This window comes from Numida meleagris, chromosome 19 (genome assembly GCF_002078875.1).
Source record: "Numida meleagris isolate 19003 breed g44 Domestic line chromosome 19, NumMel1.0, whole genome shotgun sequence".
In the NCBI taxonomy this organism is placed as follows: Eukaryota; Metazoa; Chordata; class Aves; order Galliformes; family Numididae; genus Numida; species Numida meleagris.
Window position 1 is genome coordinate 11,066,254 of NC_034427.1, and position 16,625 is coordinate 11,082,878.

At 48.4% G+C, this 16,625-nt stretch overlaps 1 protein-coding gene across 2 annotated transcripts; it reads left to right on the forward strand.

Moving 5' to 3' along the window:
* On the forward strand, window positions 291–16,316 carry APCDD1L (APC down-regulated 1 like). Of its 2 annotated transcripts, XM_021416453.1 has the most exons (4): window positions 291–697; window positions 11,327–11,456; window positions 11,830–12,388; window positions 14,256–16,316. In XM_021416453.1, exons 1-4 carry the CDS (start codon window positions 661–663, stop codon window positions 15,018–15,020), a joined length of 1,491 nt encoding a protein of 496 aa, XP_021272128.1. In that variant the 5' UTR covers window positions 291–660; the 3' UTR covers window positions 15,021–16,316. The 2 variants fall into 2 exon arrangements, with proteins under 2 accessions (XP_021272128.1, XP_021272129.1); XM_021416454.1 differs by lacking the exon at window positions 291–697 and having other exon boundaries at window positions 735–11,456.

Here is a 16,625-nt window from a genome sequence, read left to right on the forward strand (position 1 = left end):
CCGACAGCCACGTGGGGTAAGAGGACGTTAAATGTGTTTTGTCTCTTCAAGGTGCACGCTGGTGTCTCTTGAGGACCTCAGGTGAAGAGAAGTGAGGCCGGATGGCCCTGAGGGGGTCACGGTGCATGGGACGAGCCGCGGAGCGCCGCGCTGAGGAGAGGGACTGTTCCCGCGGCCCGGGGCGGCCCTCAGTCAGGCGGGCGCGATGCCCGCCAAGGCGCTGAGGCGCGGCCGGTGGCGGCCCGGGGGGATCCCGCCCGGCGGCGCCGCTCCTCCGCGCGTGCGATGCGCGGCCGCGTGTGGGGCGCGGGCGGCGGAGTCTCCACCTCTTCTGGCAACTTGAACCTGTGGCTGCCAAGCTCCATTAAAGCTATCAGCAGTCGGGGGGGACGCACTTCACAGCGTAGGCGGGATAGGTTGCTTTTTCTTTTTTTCTTTTTTTTTCTTAAATATCATTTTTTTTCCCCCCTCTTCGAAAGCTCGTGGCTGAGCGCAAGGACTGCTCCCGAGCCGGCCCCGCGCTGCAGTCGCGGTCCCGAGCCGCGCCGCGGGCACCAGAACGTCCCATGGCCGCACCGCCGCGCGCTGCGCCCCGCTGAGATCCGCGGGCAGCGGCGGCGATCGCGCTCCTCCCGGCGAGGAAGCAGAGCATCGTCCACCATGGTCCGGTGCTGGTGGCTCGCCGGGCTGCTCGTAGGTAGGTGGCATCCCCCAGAGCGGCGGGGGGTGGGAGAGGGCGGTGGGGAGCTGCCCGCCGCCTCCCTCCCCGCCGGCAGCAGGGAGCTGGCGGGGGAATCGCGAGGCGGGACGGGCTGCAGCACGGGGTGTCCCCGCAGCCGCAGCACGAAGGCGCCCGGCGCTGCTCCGCTCCTCGCCCCGCTGCGCCCCGTGGGGTGGTTCCGTGCCGGTGGGTTTTCAGATGTCCGGCACCTGCCCGGTAAGGGAGCGCTGCAGGAGCCTTCTCTCCTCGGCACACAGCTGCGGGACCCTCCGAGCGGCACGGGCTGTGTCTTCGCGGCCGCTTTTCAGAAAGGCTTCGCTCAGTCCCACAGTTCTTGGAGCGGTTTCAGAAGTAAAGGTTCTGGCTGAAGAGACCGTACGGGAGAACAAAGACAACGGAGCAGTGAAAAAGGCAAAATGATTTCTGATGGTGACAAAGGGCAGAGCCTGGGGAAGGCTTCCAAATCCTCGCACAGAGGTTGCCCTGGGAAGTGCTTGGGAGACCCTGGGTTGGAATTGCGCGCCCCTGAACAGGTGAAAGGAAGATAGCGTGCTCCCATGCCCCCTGTGCAGAAGCTGGGTTTCCTTTCTTTCCATTCTTTTCTGCCACTTAGTTTGCTCATCTGAGTCTCTGGGCAGCAAAATATCACACTGACTGCCTGTGAAACTCTGGGCTCCGTTTAGTGACCATTGCAGAGGAACTGTGTAGTGACAGCTGTTGGAAATTATTTGCACTGAGGGTAACCGACCAGACTACAAAAAGTCTCTAAGCATGGTACTATATGGTAACATAGGGTTTCTTGTCTGTTCCCTTATCTGGGATCTTTGTCATACATGGTTCCCCAGATATAAGACTCCACAGGTTAAGAAATACATATTCTGCCTCTCTAGAGATTTCATTAGCTCCAGTTGCTCTGCTCAGAGATCTGCTATACTGCATTATGTAAGATTACTCATGTAAGTCTAATTAGAATACCGCTTTCTTAAATCGTCCTACAATTTTAGTCCAATCAAATTAAAATCCAGTCCTTTTCCATCAAATGTCAGTGACAGAATTTCCTCTTATTTCAGTAAGAACAGAAGTTGGACCCTAAAAGGTGTATTTAAATAGTGAAGTTGGATCCAGAGCTCATTAAAACCAAAGCAAGGTTTGCCAGGGATTTCAGTGTGAGCAAGACTGGCATTGAGAATTTTGCATGAAACTGAACATCAGCATGACACCAGTGCATAATTAGTTGAAAAAATACTTTAGTTAGGTAACTGAACCTGATTCTTGGAGTCTCTTCCAGCAAAGAATCACTCATTCTTAGAAATGTCCCAAGAGACTTGCTAAGTTTTTACCTAAGCTTTCATTAAAGTCTTTACATTCCAATAGTACGACACTGATATTTTTCATGTGTAGCTTCTCCTACATGGTTTTAACACTTTCAGAGTTTATTTTTAAGTTTGAAAATGACTGTGTTGGGGTAAGATAAGATCAGCAATTGCATTCAGTTGTGAGAATAGGAAAAGAATCCTCTAAATGGTAGCACTGATTTAAATATAGATGTATGCGTATATATTACATGCGCATGTGTGTATATACCTGCTATTAAATTAACATCATTGTCTTTGGTTAAAATGTTTGATTTGGGCAATATTTAATGTACTAATTTAATTTTTCCAAGTTGGCATTTTTTTTCTTCTCCATTTCTCAAGTTGGCCAAAAAATCAACAACTAATGTATTATGCTGGGTTGTGCGATTTGACTCTATTTGTTCTTCCATAATTATAGCTTAGCCATGTTCAAAGTATGTGGATATAGATAAAAACAGGGCTGAGATGTGAAAAAAGCACAAGTGAAAAAAAATATTGTGTGGTTTCTATATTTTCCCCACAAGCACAAATTGTTGAGTAAGGAGATTTTCAAAAGCCAGAAATTGCTATGAAGAAAACCAAAGCTGGAATCCAGTGCTAGGGGAGGCTGCATCTGGCAGAACAAAGTTTGGAAAGAGATTTTGCTTTCAATGGGACCCTGTGTTTCCCCACAACGTAGCATATGTCATCTGTAAAAACAACGCTTTCATGGATGAGATACAATCACTGCTAAAATCAACCTCAAAATTAGGAAGCACCTACACAACGCTCTCAGCCAGTTCCTTTGGTTTCCTTACCTGTTTGCTGAGGAGGATAAAGCCACGAACGCAGAGAATTCCTAACTTCATCATTTTAAGAGGATGCGTCTCAGATACGATGTTACCAAGAAACTGACAGTGAGAAAGTGGGAAGTTTAAAGTGTAACCCTTTTTCTGTAGGCTAAGATTGCTGCCAGAAACTGAAAATATGATTCATATGACAGCTCCCTCTCTACCCTGCTTAAATTGTGTAACATCTGAGGGGTTAGTAATCTGCAATCTGTTTTTTTTTCCCTTTAGAGAGTTAGAAGGTCTCATACTGTAAAGCGCAAAATTGGGAAAGTTCTATTTCTGTGTATTGGGAAAAAAAATCAGTCTCTGTTTGAAATGCCAAACCTCCAGACTGTTAAATGATAGAAGGCTTCAAATCCATCATTAGTTTTAGCACTGTGATGGTGTGATAATAAGGTCTTTCATGCTGATATTTTCATCAAAATCATCATGGTTTGAGTTGAACTGAACCTGGGAATGCTGCAGTGAAGCTCAGCTCCCATGGCCCTGTTAGAGAGACACTTGCATCAGTTCAGTAATGTCTCTCGATTTACAGTTGGTGTGCTGGTACATAAATCCACAGGGGAAACTTCACCACTGACTGTTCAAAGAAGTTTGCTTGGGTCTAGCCCATAAATTAGAGCTTTAAACTTCAGTGCAGCCATTTGATCAATCACTGAAAAAGTTCCCCATGGTTTCTTCTGCACTGACGTGAAGCGCTGTCAAACATGTGACATTTGGGTCTTGTCCACATCAAAGAGCTTTTGCCCCTATACTCTGGGATCAACTTATACACCCAGCTCCCCACTGAGAGAAACGCATTTACCTGGGTCATGCTCTTACGGAAGCCACAGGTGCTGGACACTGGCAGGTTATGGCTTTTAAGTGTCTCTTCTCACCTGTTAATACAAAATCACAATTACGCTTTTTAAGCTTTTCAGAGATTTTTCAGAGAAGAGCTCAGTTTTCCTAGTTAGTTTTGCTGTAAAAAAAAACCCTAAGTTTTGTTAATTTTGAGTAGCACAAGTCCCGTTATTCGATTATGCAGTGTGTAGGTTGAATGTCAACTTTGATTTCGGCATCTGTCGGCTGTGTTTAGGGGAGCTGGAACACATCAAAACTTGGCTGATGTTGACAGGCAAAACAGTAGACTGAAATTTCAGGCTATCTAGAAACCACACCCAGACCCCAAAACACATGTTAGAAGTAACTTTAATTCTCTGCTTCAGCTGAACAAGTAGCCTTTTTCTGTGGTCACTTGTGATTCTAAGTTAAATGTGTGCGTATTTCTGGTGTCGAATGTGTATCAGTTTACCACCTTTGCACAGAACATGGTTGGTTGTTTTTTCTCCTGAGGATACCCTCTGTTATGAGTGCTTTTGAATGCCCTTCTCATCCTTGGCTTTGCATGGGCCAAGTAGCTTCAGAATATTAGATCCCATTAGATCCTGTTTTTATTACTATAAACAGTATCCTTGCAGCAGTGCCAAGACTCCTATTGTGTTAGGTGCTAAATAAGGAGAGAACAAAAGGATCGCTCTCACTTTAGAGGGTTTATAATCTAATTTCCTGGGCTTATGTTTCCAGCAGTGAGTTGCAGGGATGTACTGGGGTTCCCAGCTGCGTCCAGCAGTAGAACCTATTGCAGTTGTTTATATCTTTATGTGCCTAAATGCCTCGGTTCATCTGGCATGAATTTCTGAAGCCACGGAGGCGATCTTGATGAGGAGGATGGCGAACAATGAGCTTACACAGGAGAACAGCTGTCTCCCGTGGGAGCTGGGGACCGGGAGCGCTCCATGGCAGTGGGAGACTGAAAGGCCGCTCTCAGCATCCCGCCAGCTCCCTGCCAAGAGCGGGTTATTCCCTGCTGTACTAAAGCTTTGTTCAATCCCTCAAAATCCTGCCAAGCAAGTGGACTTGTGCTGCCTACTGGATTGTGCCTCAAGAAGTTCACACTGATATACAAGGCACATTTTTTTCTCTCTTCATTCACTCCCAACAGAACCTCTTTATTCGTTGTAAGGAATTCCTTCCCTTCCTTGGTGTTTATGCTTTGTGAATATTTATAGGCTGTTATCATGTCCATCTCTCTCCCTAGTTGTCACTCAGCCAGGCTACATGTGCTCTGCTCTTTTAATTCTTGCTTCGTAACTCAATCTCTCCCACCCCCTAATCATGTTCTGTTGTTCTACTCTCAGCTCCTGCCAGTTCCAGTTGCTCATTTTGCTTGGGGGGAATGCTATATTTATGTTAATATTATGTGGTGGGTGGTCCTCTCTGTGCTTATGGTCCATGTGAGTGATTTAGATGTTTAAAATGAGGTTGGCATTTTATAGCCAAGCCATTGCCTGATTACCAGTTCCACTCTTCAAAGCACTCTGGGAGAAAATATGCTTAGCCATCACTATTAAATGTGGCCACAATAGCCACTGGTAAAGTGCCTGTGCAGGGGCTGGAGGGTATTGCCCAAGCTCCATGGATGCACCATAGATTCAAAATGATGATGTGCCATTAATTTCAAAACTGTATTCTCTAATGAGTTTCCATCTCATCTAACTTAAGGCAGATAGATGTCTTACTTCCCATTTGGTTAGAACATGAATTCTGGTTAGAATTTAACTGAGTCACGGTTTTACCCCTGGGGTATTGTTCAGCACGGGGCTGAGTTGGTTTGCTTTTGTTTCTCCAGCTGCTGTCAGCCATCTCTCACTGTCCAGGTGTCTCACTGTGATCTCACCCGTGTCACCAAAACCAAATTGAAGTTCTCATCAATGTTCAAGGAAGAAAAAGTTCAAGCATTTCCTTTCATCCTTCAGTGTCTTTTGCCTTTTCCTTCTGTTTCTCAGTGCCAGACACCTGTGGCGGTACTGCTCAGGGTTTAACACAGGTCACGATGTGTTCATGCTGCCTGAACCCATTTGCATTTTTTGTGACTTACTGAAGCCAAAAAAGAAGGCACGTAGCAGTTATCCCATTAGCTTGCACCTCTGCTCGTTAACCCTCAGTGCTCTGGCTGCCAGTTCCTGTGGCTTGGGCTGGTAGAGCAGTGGCGGCAGGCAGGCTCCTGGCTGTGTGCAGGCCGCTGCTGCCTGCGAGGGCCATGTGGTGCTGCTCAGCTGTTTTTGAGTAAGTCTTTTGACACAGGCTGGTCTAGGTGAGGAATAGCATGAGTCTCCTCTTCCTGAGGCTGCCCGATACTGACTGAGTGGTGGGAGGAAGGAGCGAGAGGTGGCGTGGGGCAGCAGGGCCTGTGTCTGTCAGGGCAGTGAGCACGCAGCGGGAAGGGCTCTGCTGTGACTGAAAAGCGTGGCACCATGATCGACGTTAACTGCAGGAGATCTCCTGGGAATATGTACTTGCATCTGCCACCAGAGCTTTTATTTCTCATGCTGCCATAGTCCTCTATGCCAACTGCAGTGAGGCATGCTTTGTTTGCTCCATCTGGGGAGAGAACATGCCATATCCCATTTCTCCTTTGTATTCCTTCTTTCAGTGGAGTATTCATGCCAGTTTATGGGGAAGGGCACTTTCTGAGTAAGGTCCTGACGCTGTGTTGTTACAGTCATGGGATCTTTCCTATTTATGACTCCAATGAAAGTGGGATTGAGCCCTGCAATCCTATTTACAATGTCAGGTCTGGTTTTCTTCTTCAGCGTAAACAGCCAGAGAGAGCAGTTTTAAGAGCCTTTTTATTTAAATGTAGTTTATACTGAAGAAGATCTTTGACAAGCAGGAGAGAATATCTTCTCCCTTCTCCCTTTCCCTCCTACAAATTCCATCTGTCTTGTCATCTATCCCTGGACATGACACTTACAGGAGAAATAAATGGTTCCATGTTTCCAAGAGCAAAATATTTACTTCTCTAGTGCCTTAAAAACCTCTAGACAGCTCACCACAAGTGCTCCACTATTTTAATTGTGGACGTGACACAAATCAGACAATGATCACAGCCACAGAAGACAGGCTAAAGCCATACAATACAGTGTTTTCCAGTATGCTTGAAGTTATGTGGTGAATTTATGTTTCAAAAAGTTCTTTAAAATCCTGAGCTGCTTGGGACTTCTGAGTGAGCTGAGTTCCCTCTTAGGATCTGCAGAATGTCATATGTGGTTATGCTCTGTTCTGCACAAGGGGATGCTCTGCAATGACAGCTAACATATCTAATATGCTTATTGTGCCACTCTTCAAAGAATACGAAGAAACATCTAATGAATTCAAAGCATTTTGCAAGTAGCACAGACTGAGCATCAGGCTAGTGAAACAGCTCTGTATTTGCCCATTTTACTGAAAAATAAGAGATGAATAATAGAAATACTTTTCCAGAAGCCAAACAGAACTCCAGTGAAAGCACTGGCATCGTCCCTCAACCACTTGACCACATTCTGGCTACAATTCAGGGAGCCATTACTAATCAGGAAAAATGCTCATGAACTGGCTTAATTTGGAGCTCATGCTTAAGTTTCACTGAAACCAATTAGACTTAAGCATGTGCTTAAGTCTTGTCCAGAACTGGGCTCAGTTTGAAGGTAAGCAAAAATGCAAAGTTGTGCAGTGATACACTATTCCACCCCCAGTGGGTTATATTTAAGTTTTAGAACTTTATAATATCATAAAATAAAATATATCTCTTCCCACAGAGTTGTTCTCTTGGGAATGCCTTATTCTGAGTGAATAAAAAGCACCACTGACTTAATCTCCACACAAATGCAGAAGAAATTGATTTGCTCAATACAGACATTTTTCCTTTTGAAAGAATGCTTATTCCTTTAGTGGCTAACCCGAAATCCATTCTGCATGCTCTCAGGAGAGAAAAATGCTAAGGAAACACTGTTTTGCTCTGTTAATGAAGTCTGTGTGGATAAGTACAATTTACTTAAGCAGAATATATTGATAAGTTTCTTATCATCCATTTCATTCCAGTCTGCACATTCCTCAGAAAATGTCAAAGGTTTTAGGTCATCTCTAAATGAAGAAATGTGTAATGCTCCATGACTTCAGGCACTGATCTTATCCCCATTAATGGGTGACTAACTGAAACATTAGATTTATAAATGGAAATAATAAATTTTGGCCATAGGAGGCAATAACATAACAGATTAAGCAATCTAGCTCTGGAGAAGAGTTCATCTCAGTAACTAATTTGGTGCAAACTCTAATGTATGCATTTTCTCCTCCATTTATAAAGGAACAGATGTGTGACTCAACTTTGCTTTTTTCCAAAGTCAATCTGCATGGAGGAACACAAACAAGGTTTGTTTCCAACGAGGCATATTGCAGTATTTCTCTCCTGGATGGTATTTTTTTCCTTCAAAATGGAGAAATGGATCTGAATCTGCAGCATAGAGTACTTCTGTAGCACAGCTCCTGTGGCAGGTTCTCATTTCAGGCTTGGCCATTGCCTAGGAATCTTTCGTCCTAATTTTACCAAGAATTTACTTTGCGTAGGAATTTCCAGTTCTGCCTTTCTATCATTTGATGCTGTGGGTCTGATTTTTCTAAGAGTTGCTTATACAAATGAGTGTATGGAATACTTGATTAGTGTTTGCTACTGCAGTTGTCTCAAGACTTGGTTCAGTTTCTGCTGATTCCAGGGATCAGCCTGGCGTTCCTAATTGCTTGAGTACTTGTGCAGCCCTCCTGCCTGGAGACCTTGGGCCAGTGCTTTGGATGCAGCACGCACCAGAAAGCTGGAAAAAGATCCTGTTGTGTCTAGCTGCTGCACTGAGGAGCCCTCTGGAAACGCTTGTGGTTAATCAATACAGACAGACAGGATAACGAGAGAGTGGAAGAGATCACAGTTGGGGATTTTTTTTAGATTTTCCTATGAATGAGTATTTTTGTCTTGAAGATGAATTGTCATTAATTCCTCCTCCCTCCCAAGAACCTTATAAAGCAGTCAGCTTGTGTCTCTCTTAAGATGGAGAGAGGAGCTGCTCTGACGTGCATCCCCAAGGGCTGAGTAACAGAGTGACACATGAGTGACAGCCACTTTATGCTGCTCTTGGAATCAAAATGTGCCCTAACTACAGATTTTAGGTCTGGAACTGAACTTTTCCAAGTTGAAACACTGTTTGGATCTGGTGGAGCTGGGCTGGAGTATATGAGAGAGAAAAGCAGCCACAAAATTTGGATACAAGCCAGTAGCTTTCGGTTTGAGGATGCATTCAGCTTGGAGTCTTGTGTACAGTTAAGTAAGATAAAATCCCTAGGAATTCCCATCATGTCAAATATTTACGTTCTGGAGGTTTTTTATTTTTTCTTTTCTTCTCTCTCTCTCTTTTTTTTTTTCCCCCATGGAGTTTGATCCTGATTATAAAAATTCCCTTTCCTATTGAATGTGTCAAAATCTTGTGATCATGTTGCCACAGTGTCTGTGCTCTCAAATAATGCAGACTTTTAGTGTCTCTGCCAAAAGCAGCAATAAGGGTTCAGTCAAACACTGAGGCTTCTGCCGCAATAAACACACACACACAGCAGTTAGCAAGTTCAGCACGGGGCTATATTCTCTGCTGTTATTTCGGTATAACTATAGACTGCACCAACACCTCCAGAGCCCTTCTGTGGTTGTAAGCAAGAGCAAATTTGGCCCGTATGGTCTGTTACCTCTAATCCAAATACAGTTATTTGTATAGTTTATCGTTTTCTCTAAGATAATTATTTCATATGTGTTTTAAGTGTAATTCAGTCTGGACTGTCCTTTAACTGAAAGACCTCCAAAAGCTTTGCCAGTAATTAGGCCTCGTGCTAGCATGGGCAGCTGGAGCTTGGCATATTCTGCGGCTGAGTGAGAAAGCAGCAGGAGTGGGGCTCCTCAGAGCACAGTTCTGGCAGCAGTGGGCGAGAGCGCAGAACCAAACGGTGCCATCTGATGGGTACCCATGGAGGTACCAGGCTGCAATCTTAACCAGTAGCCAGAGCTTTGCTGTTCAGGTTTGTCTCGTTCTCATGTGAGGGCTCACAGAACTGCTTTTTAGGAAGCACAATGCAGTGCAAGCAATTGAGAAGGAGCAGGCTATCCCTAGCCAGGGATAGCCTGTCAGGCTCTTTACAGATGATTAAAACAGAACAATTGTGAGTCTGCTCCAGAAAGACCCCTCAGCACCAATAATGTGTCTTTCCAGCTAGTTCCTGCACTCCAGCGCGTGGTGAGGTAACAGAACATCCGCAGCGGTTTCACTGCCTTTGGGTAGGTCGGCTGCTTCTGTTACTGCTCCCCTGCTCAGCTGAGGCTTTGCGTTCCGTGTGGTTATTCCCTGTGGTCATTCCAGGCTCTGTGTGCTAACATCTGCGCACATTTTGAAGGCGCTGTTCCTGTGATGTGTAAAACCTTCGCTCTGTAGAGAAGTGACTCTGAATTTGTGCATCAGACTAAGTCTTAAGTTACACAGTATTAGATAACACACAATTTATGTACTGTATAAAATACAATTTGAGTGGAAATCTCTCTGCCAAATGTTGAGGAGTCCCCGACTTGCACAACACCAGTTGAATTACTGAGCTGCCATTTGCCTGGGTGTAGGGCGTGTACACAGTGGTGGCAAACCTGAAGCTGAAGGATGCTGGAGATGTTAGCAGGGATTCAATTCTGTGTGCAAAGAGGAGGCTCCTTCGGAATAAATCGGCTACTGGGAGTCGAGGAGCCTCCCCCCAGCTCTGCATCCAGCCCTGGGTGTTTGTATTTGTGTTACATCAGGGAACTGTGCTGAGTTGCTCAGCAGCCTGCGTGTAGCCTTGCCTATGGCAGATCTGCATTACAAAGATCCCCGTGGTCCTATCCCCTTGATCAAGGAGGGGAACGGATTCTGTGTGCCTAAGCCATACGAGTTGGCTTGAGAATCTCCATCACAAGGCGCAGAGCCAGCCCCGGCTGGGCTGCTAACGGCGGCTGTAGGGTGGGCACGTGTGGGGCCGGGAACAGCGGTGTGGATGTGGGAGCTTCGCTGGGCCTTCGTTTCAGGTTGCTGCGAAGAGGCAAATCCCGCCTTTCTTCCTGAGGTGAACTCACCAGGAGGGCGGCAGGAGTTTGCCTAAGAGTGAATAACACATAGGAATATACATATATATTTATGTGTGCGCAGGCAAAGGTCCTCAGGATTTAACGGAGTGCTCACACGTTCCCATAGCCAATAACATCCGTTGTTATGGGAAATGAGGTAAGTGACAGAAGTACTGTCCTTATGGCGGGCGACAGGCGGGCCGCCGTTCCCATGCCGTAATTCCCACTCCGGTTTCTGCTGCCGCAATGGCTTCGGAGCGAGCGGGAACAAAGGACGGCGGCTGCGCCCAAGGTCCGAGCTTGGGCTTCAGGTACTGGAGCTGGGAGCCTACAATAGCGGGGCCCTGCGGTGCGCGTGTGCGCGTGGGTATGCGCGCGTGTGTGCGGGTGCAGCCGCGCGGCGCTGACCGTCTCCCCCCCTTCTCTCCCCCGCCCCGCGCAGTGTGCGCGGCCGCGGAGCGCTCGCTGCGCTGGGAGCCGCGGTGCCGGCAGCAGCTCCGCCACCTGCAGGACGGCGCCAGGATCGCGGCCCGGCTCCCGCCCCGCCTGGAGGGCCACTGGGTCTCCACCGGGTAAGGCCCCGCGGGCAGCGGGAACCCCAGCGCCCCCCAGCCCGAGCCCCCCCGGCACCTCCGCAGCCCCAGCCTCCCTCCTCCTTGGGCCGCAGCCCTGCGCGGGGCGGAGCGGGCTCCAGAGCCCCTCCATCCTCTTTTCCCGGGGGGCACAGGACATCACGTCACACCCAGCGACCGCCACCGGCACCACCGCATTTTGGTATCGGGTCTTAAAGCAGATCTCGAAATCTGCCCGTGACGTGGCACCCGCCCATACTGCCCCTCTCCCCTCGTGCCCCACGCTTCCCCCCACGCTTCACCCGCCCCAGCCTCGCTCCCTGCAGGATGCCCATTGCTGTACCCGGTGGCTCAGCACTGCCTCTGTCCCCAGGTGCGAGGTGCGGCCGGGGCCGGAGTTCCTCACCCGCTCCTACCTTTTCTACGCCAACCGCCTCTTCAAGGCCTTCCAGTTCTACTACTGGGACCCCTCCTGCCATGAGCCCTCCTACTCGCTGGTCATCAAGGGCAAGCTGCGGCTGCGCCAGGCCTCCTGGATCACCCGAGGGGCCACCGAGGCCGACTACCACCTGCACAAGGTCGGCATCGTTTTCCACAGCCAGAAGGCCATGCAGGAGGTGGCCTCTCGGATCAACCAAAGCTCGGGTGAGGGCTGCGGCGGGTTCCTGCCCCCGGGCCGTGCCTGGGCCCCCGGAACCCTCTATGAACTGCTGAGCGCCAAAACCGAGCGTGACTGCACCGCGGCCCTGGGCTTCGCCATGCACGAGCTGAGCCTGGTGCGGGTGGAGAGGCACCAGCAGCCCCTGCCAGGGCCGCAGCAGAGCGGCAGCAGCCTGGTGGAGGAGCTGTACCTGGGGGACATCCACACGGACTGGCTGGAGCGGCTGCACTACCGCCCGACGGGCTACCAGCGCCCGCTGCAGAGCGCTGTGGTAAGTGTGGGTGCCCAGCTCGTGGGCTTCGTGAAGCGCTCCTTAGTTTTGTGCTGTTAAGATACCAACTGCCTGCACGTAGAGCCCCACAGACCCCGGGAGGAGATGTAGGTTCCCCTGTCCCTCTCTGATTGCTGGAGCGGGATGGGGAAGCGCTCAGCGAGCACAAGAAGTAAGGCTGCGTTGGCATGGGACTGCAGTTAATGGCTTTTCTTTGGCTCTGTGTTCTCCTTGGAAATGCAATTTCCTGGTTTCCTGCCCCACAGGCAGTGAAGGCTTCGGGCTGCATATCGCTGCCCACTCTGCCGTTTGCTTCCCATCCCTCTCTGAGCTCTTTGTCATGTCCTTCAGGTTCAGAGAGGAGTGAGGAAGCCGTATCTGCCATTAAATTGTTACTGCTCCATGTAATGCCATTAGAAGAGGAAGTTGCTCTGAGAAATGCTATTACACTGAAATCAAGCGTTCTCTGTGACAGAAATAGAGCTGAGCAGGAGCCCTGCTTGCTTCTCGTTTTGTTTCATATTTTGCAGCAGGTTGCTTTTTCTCCAGGAAAGCGCATTTTCATCTGAATCATGGCCGATCCATTCAGAAATGACTGAGCAGTGAGATGGGGGGAAACCTCTCCGCATTTTGCCAGATGGAACTGAGTTAACAACAAAAAAATTTCTTTTGAGTGCAGATTGTGGGGGGCAGCCTTTCCCCACGCCCTAAATGACAGCAGCTGAGCCTGGAAACAGAAAACCACAGAGCAGCACCCCCCCCCCTCCTCCTCCAAAGTAACTTTCCCAAATTGGTTAAAATTGTGTTATCTTGGGCCAAACCCATATATATGAGCAAAACCAGATGGTAAACATAAACACTTCTAAAAGTTAATTTAAACCCAAACTTAAAGATGCTGAAATCCACTCTCTGAGTATAGCACTGTAATTAATCAGCTCACAGCTCTCCAATGCACCCGCGTGTGATGTCACCACTTGGCCATCATTAGAAGCTGCCATACATTAGGAATTCTTCACACAGCAAGGCGAAGGCTGAGGGGCTCTGACGGTTGGCTTCGTGTCCATAGTGATCTGTTCACTGGGCATGGCCTTTTTTTTTTTCTTTTTTTTGTCACTAGACTCATATCCATTTGCTTGCGCTAGTGAGAGCAGCACAGCTCTGCTAGGAATTATTTTTTAACTCTCTCGATGAAAATATCACTCTTTTTTCCCTTAAATTTATACCTCTTTTAAAGAAACCCATTCTCCCCAAATTACCTTTCATTATCAAAGAATTTCCTGTCTAAGGAGAGCAGATACATTTGCCAACTTCTGGGATTATTTAGCCATAATGTACTGTGTACTGTCAGCACTCATTAACGTGACAGTAGCAGTAAAACAAGCTGAAAATGACTAAATTACAGTAGGCTCCAATCAACTCGCATGTAAATTACCCACTCTCCAGTTAACTACTGAGTTATTTAACCTTGCTGCATACAGTGGTTCAGCAAAGAATAGCTCGTGTTCTGGAAAACGATACAACGTTCCAACCTTGCTTAATGAAAAGCAAATCAGTAGTGATGCACAGAGTGCCACAAGGTGTTCCAGGCCGCCCCAAACCCTCTGGCATTTGGTGAAGGGCAGCAGAGGCACAGGGCCCCACTCTGCAGCAGCTCTTGGCCTTCTCCGTCTCCGCTGCTGCATGCGAAGCCTCAGCTCAGATTGGCACAGAGCTCTTTATTGCACCTCACCTACTGGGATGTCTTGGGCCGGCTTTGTTGCAGTCAAATATGCTGGTGTGGGAGTGGGGAGTGTGGGATTTTTAAATATTCTGAAAAGGGTTTTTTTTTGGCAGATAGGTTGACGTGAATATTTTCTGTCTCCTAAAGCACCACGTGCATCCCTGCCCGGCGTGCGGGGCTATCTACAGAGCTGACGAGCACCACCCGCCCATCCTGCCCGCCCGCGCCGAGCTGCCGGTGCAGCTGAGCGGCAGCTGGGTGAGCACCCGCTGCGAGGTGCGCCCCGCCGTGCTCTTCCTCACCCGGTACTTCATCTTCCATGGCAGCAACCACACCTGGCAGGGCTACTACTACCACTACTCTGACCCGCTCTGCAAGCAGCCCACTTTCACCATTTATGCATCTGGGCGTTACACCCAGGGCGTCCCCTCCTCCAAGGTGAGAGGGGGCATGGAGCTGGCCTTCAAAGTCACGCACGCACGGGTGACGCCCATGGACCAGGTGACGGTGATGATGCTGAACTCCTCCGAGCCGGGGAGCTGCGGGCTGGCAAGCTCCTGGAGCGCTGGCGTGGAGCAGGATATAACACCGACCAACGGCTGCTTGGCTTTGGGCATCAGGCTGCCCCACACGGAGTACGAGCTCTTCAGAACGGAGCACGACTCCAAGGAGCGCAGCCTGCTGTACATTGGCGAGAGGCCCACGGATGGATCCAGCCCTGACCGCCCCGACAAACGGCCCACGTCCTACCAGGCACCCCTGGTTCAGTGCGCGGGTGCGTCAGAAGAGTTCCCTAACTACTTTAGTCTGAAGTATGTGGGGAAAAAAGTTGCTAATGGCAGTGAAGAACTAAAACCTTTGCCTGCGGCCCTCTTACTGTTGATAGCACTGCAGTTGTTAAGATGGGACTAGCTCTCTATTCAGGTACAGCGCAGAACCCAGATAGTTTTGGTGCTAGCATGATTTTTGTAACCTCCAACTGAGCGCATCTGGAACCAGTTTTACTTAGACTTGGAAACACTTTAAAAGAAAAAAAAAGGCAAACAAACAAAGAACAGTGAACAAAGCCAAGAAGATGTGCCTGACCACGTACTGTCTGTGCAGCAGCTTCATTGCCTCATCGCCCCTCGTCTTTGCATACCAATGTGATGTAGTGACATGGATGCACTGCACATTGCAATAAGTACTTCAGCAATATGAGGGGAAAAGGAGCAACATCAATTGCAATTGATGCTTTGAGCTTTTGGCACTGCTAAGATTTAATCAGGAGCTTAGTTCAGATGTAATTCAAACATCCAGAGAGTCAGCTGCTGAATTTCTTTGAGGTTAAGCTCCCTCCACCATAGTTCTTATTGCTGTTTGTGCAAATTTGATCTGCAGTGTCCGTCAGCACCAGATACGGTGTCAGCAAGTGCTCTCACTAAGGATACAGCTAATCACGCTTCTCAGTTTACAGATGTTTTCTGCAGTTTTCACATGTACATACATGTGGAGATGCAAAGCAGTAGCCCCAGAGCATCACCTGACAGACTGCTACACATGACTCTGGTCCTAAGAAAAGATACAACACAGTAAATGGAAAAGGCTCCTGTGCACGGCGGTGCCAACTCCCAGCGTTACGTAGCTGCAGATGCTGCATTCTTGCTGCACTATTTTGGCACTGTCAGTAGCAGCTCCCACTCACAGGCAGTGAGCAAAGCAAAAGATCACTCACAGGTCTTCTCAGGCCATATATTTTCACTGTCTCCTCTTCTAAGTGCATTGGCTGTTAATCCAGCTGTCGTATCAATCAGACTGTCACTGCCAGCCCCGTCCACGTGAAGATGGTTTATAGATCTGCCTGCAGTGAACAATGGGCTGAGGGGATGACTCTGAGCAGTGCCAGCAAGCCATGCAGAGCTCTGCTGGTGAGAAGGACAAAGTAAGGAATTATGTTCCCTTGTCTGCTGCAGCCAAGATGCATATAACTTACCTGGGAAGACCCCTTCCCAGTAGCTAAATCCCCTCCAAATAAGCCTATATATCTTACAAAGGATATTTTTGTTAAACCAGCTATGCAATAGCTACCTTCTTAATGCTGTTTTTACAAACTTTGCAGCTTGTACTTAAATAATTTATGGGTTTTATAGCGTCAAAATACTTTATGGGGAACTGTACATTAATAATTCAAATGAGATGCTTATTAAATGCATACAATTGTGACATAAATGTTGTCAGCATGTTCGCATGTCCCAGGCCCAGGTAAGCAGCCACACTCCTGATATGGACAGCAGCCAAGCTTGGCTCGTCTGCCTTCAGTCCCACCTGAAATTAGTGGAGAAGGCTTCTCCAGGGCTTAGCTCAGCGGGCAGAACACCTCCCTTCGTTTCCAAGGGTTGTGCTTTGTGCCTGCTACTGTGTGGAGATGTGTGAGCAAACGTCTGAAGAACTGGAAGTGCACCATGAGGAACGGGGCTTCTGTCAGCTTGGGAAGGTGCTATGTATGAATGAGGGCAAGCCCAGCGGAGCAGCACTGCC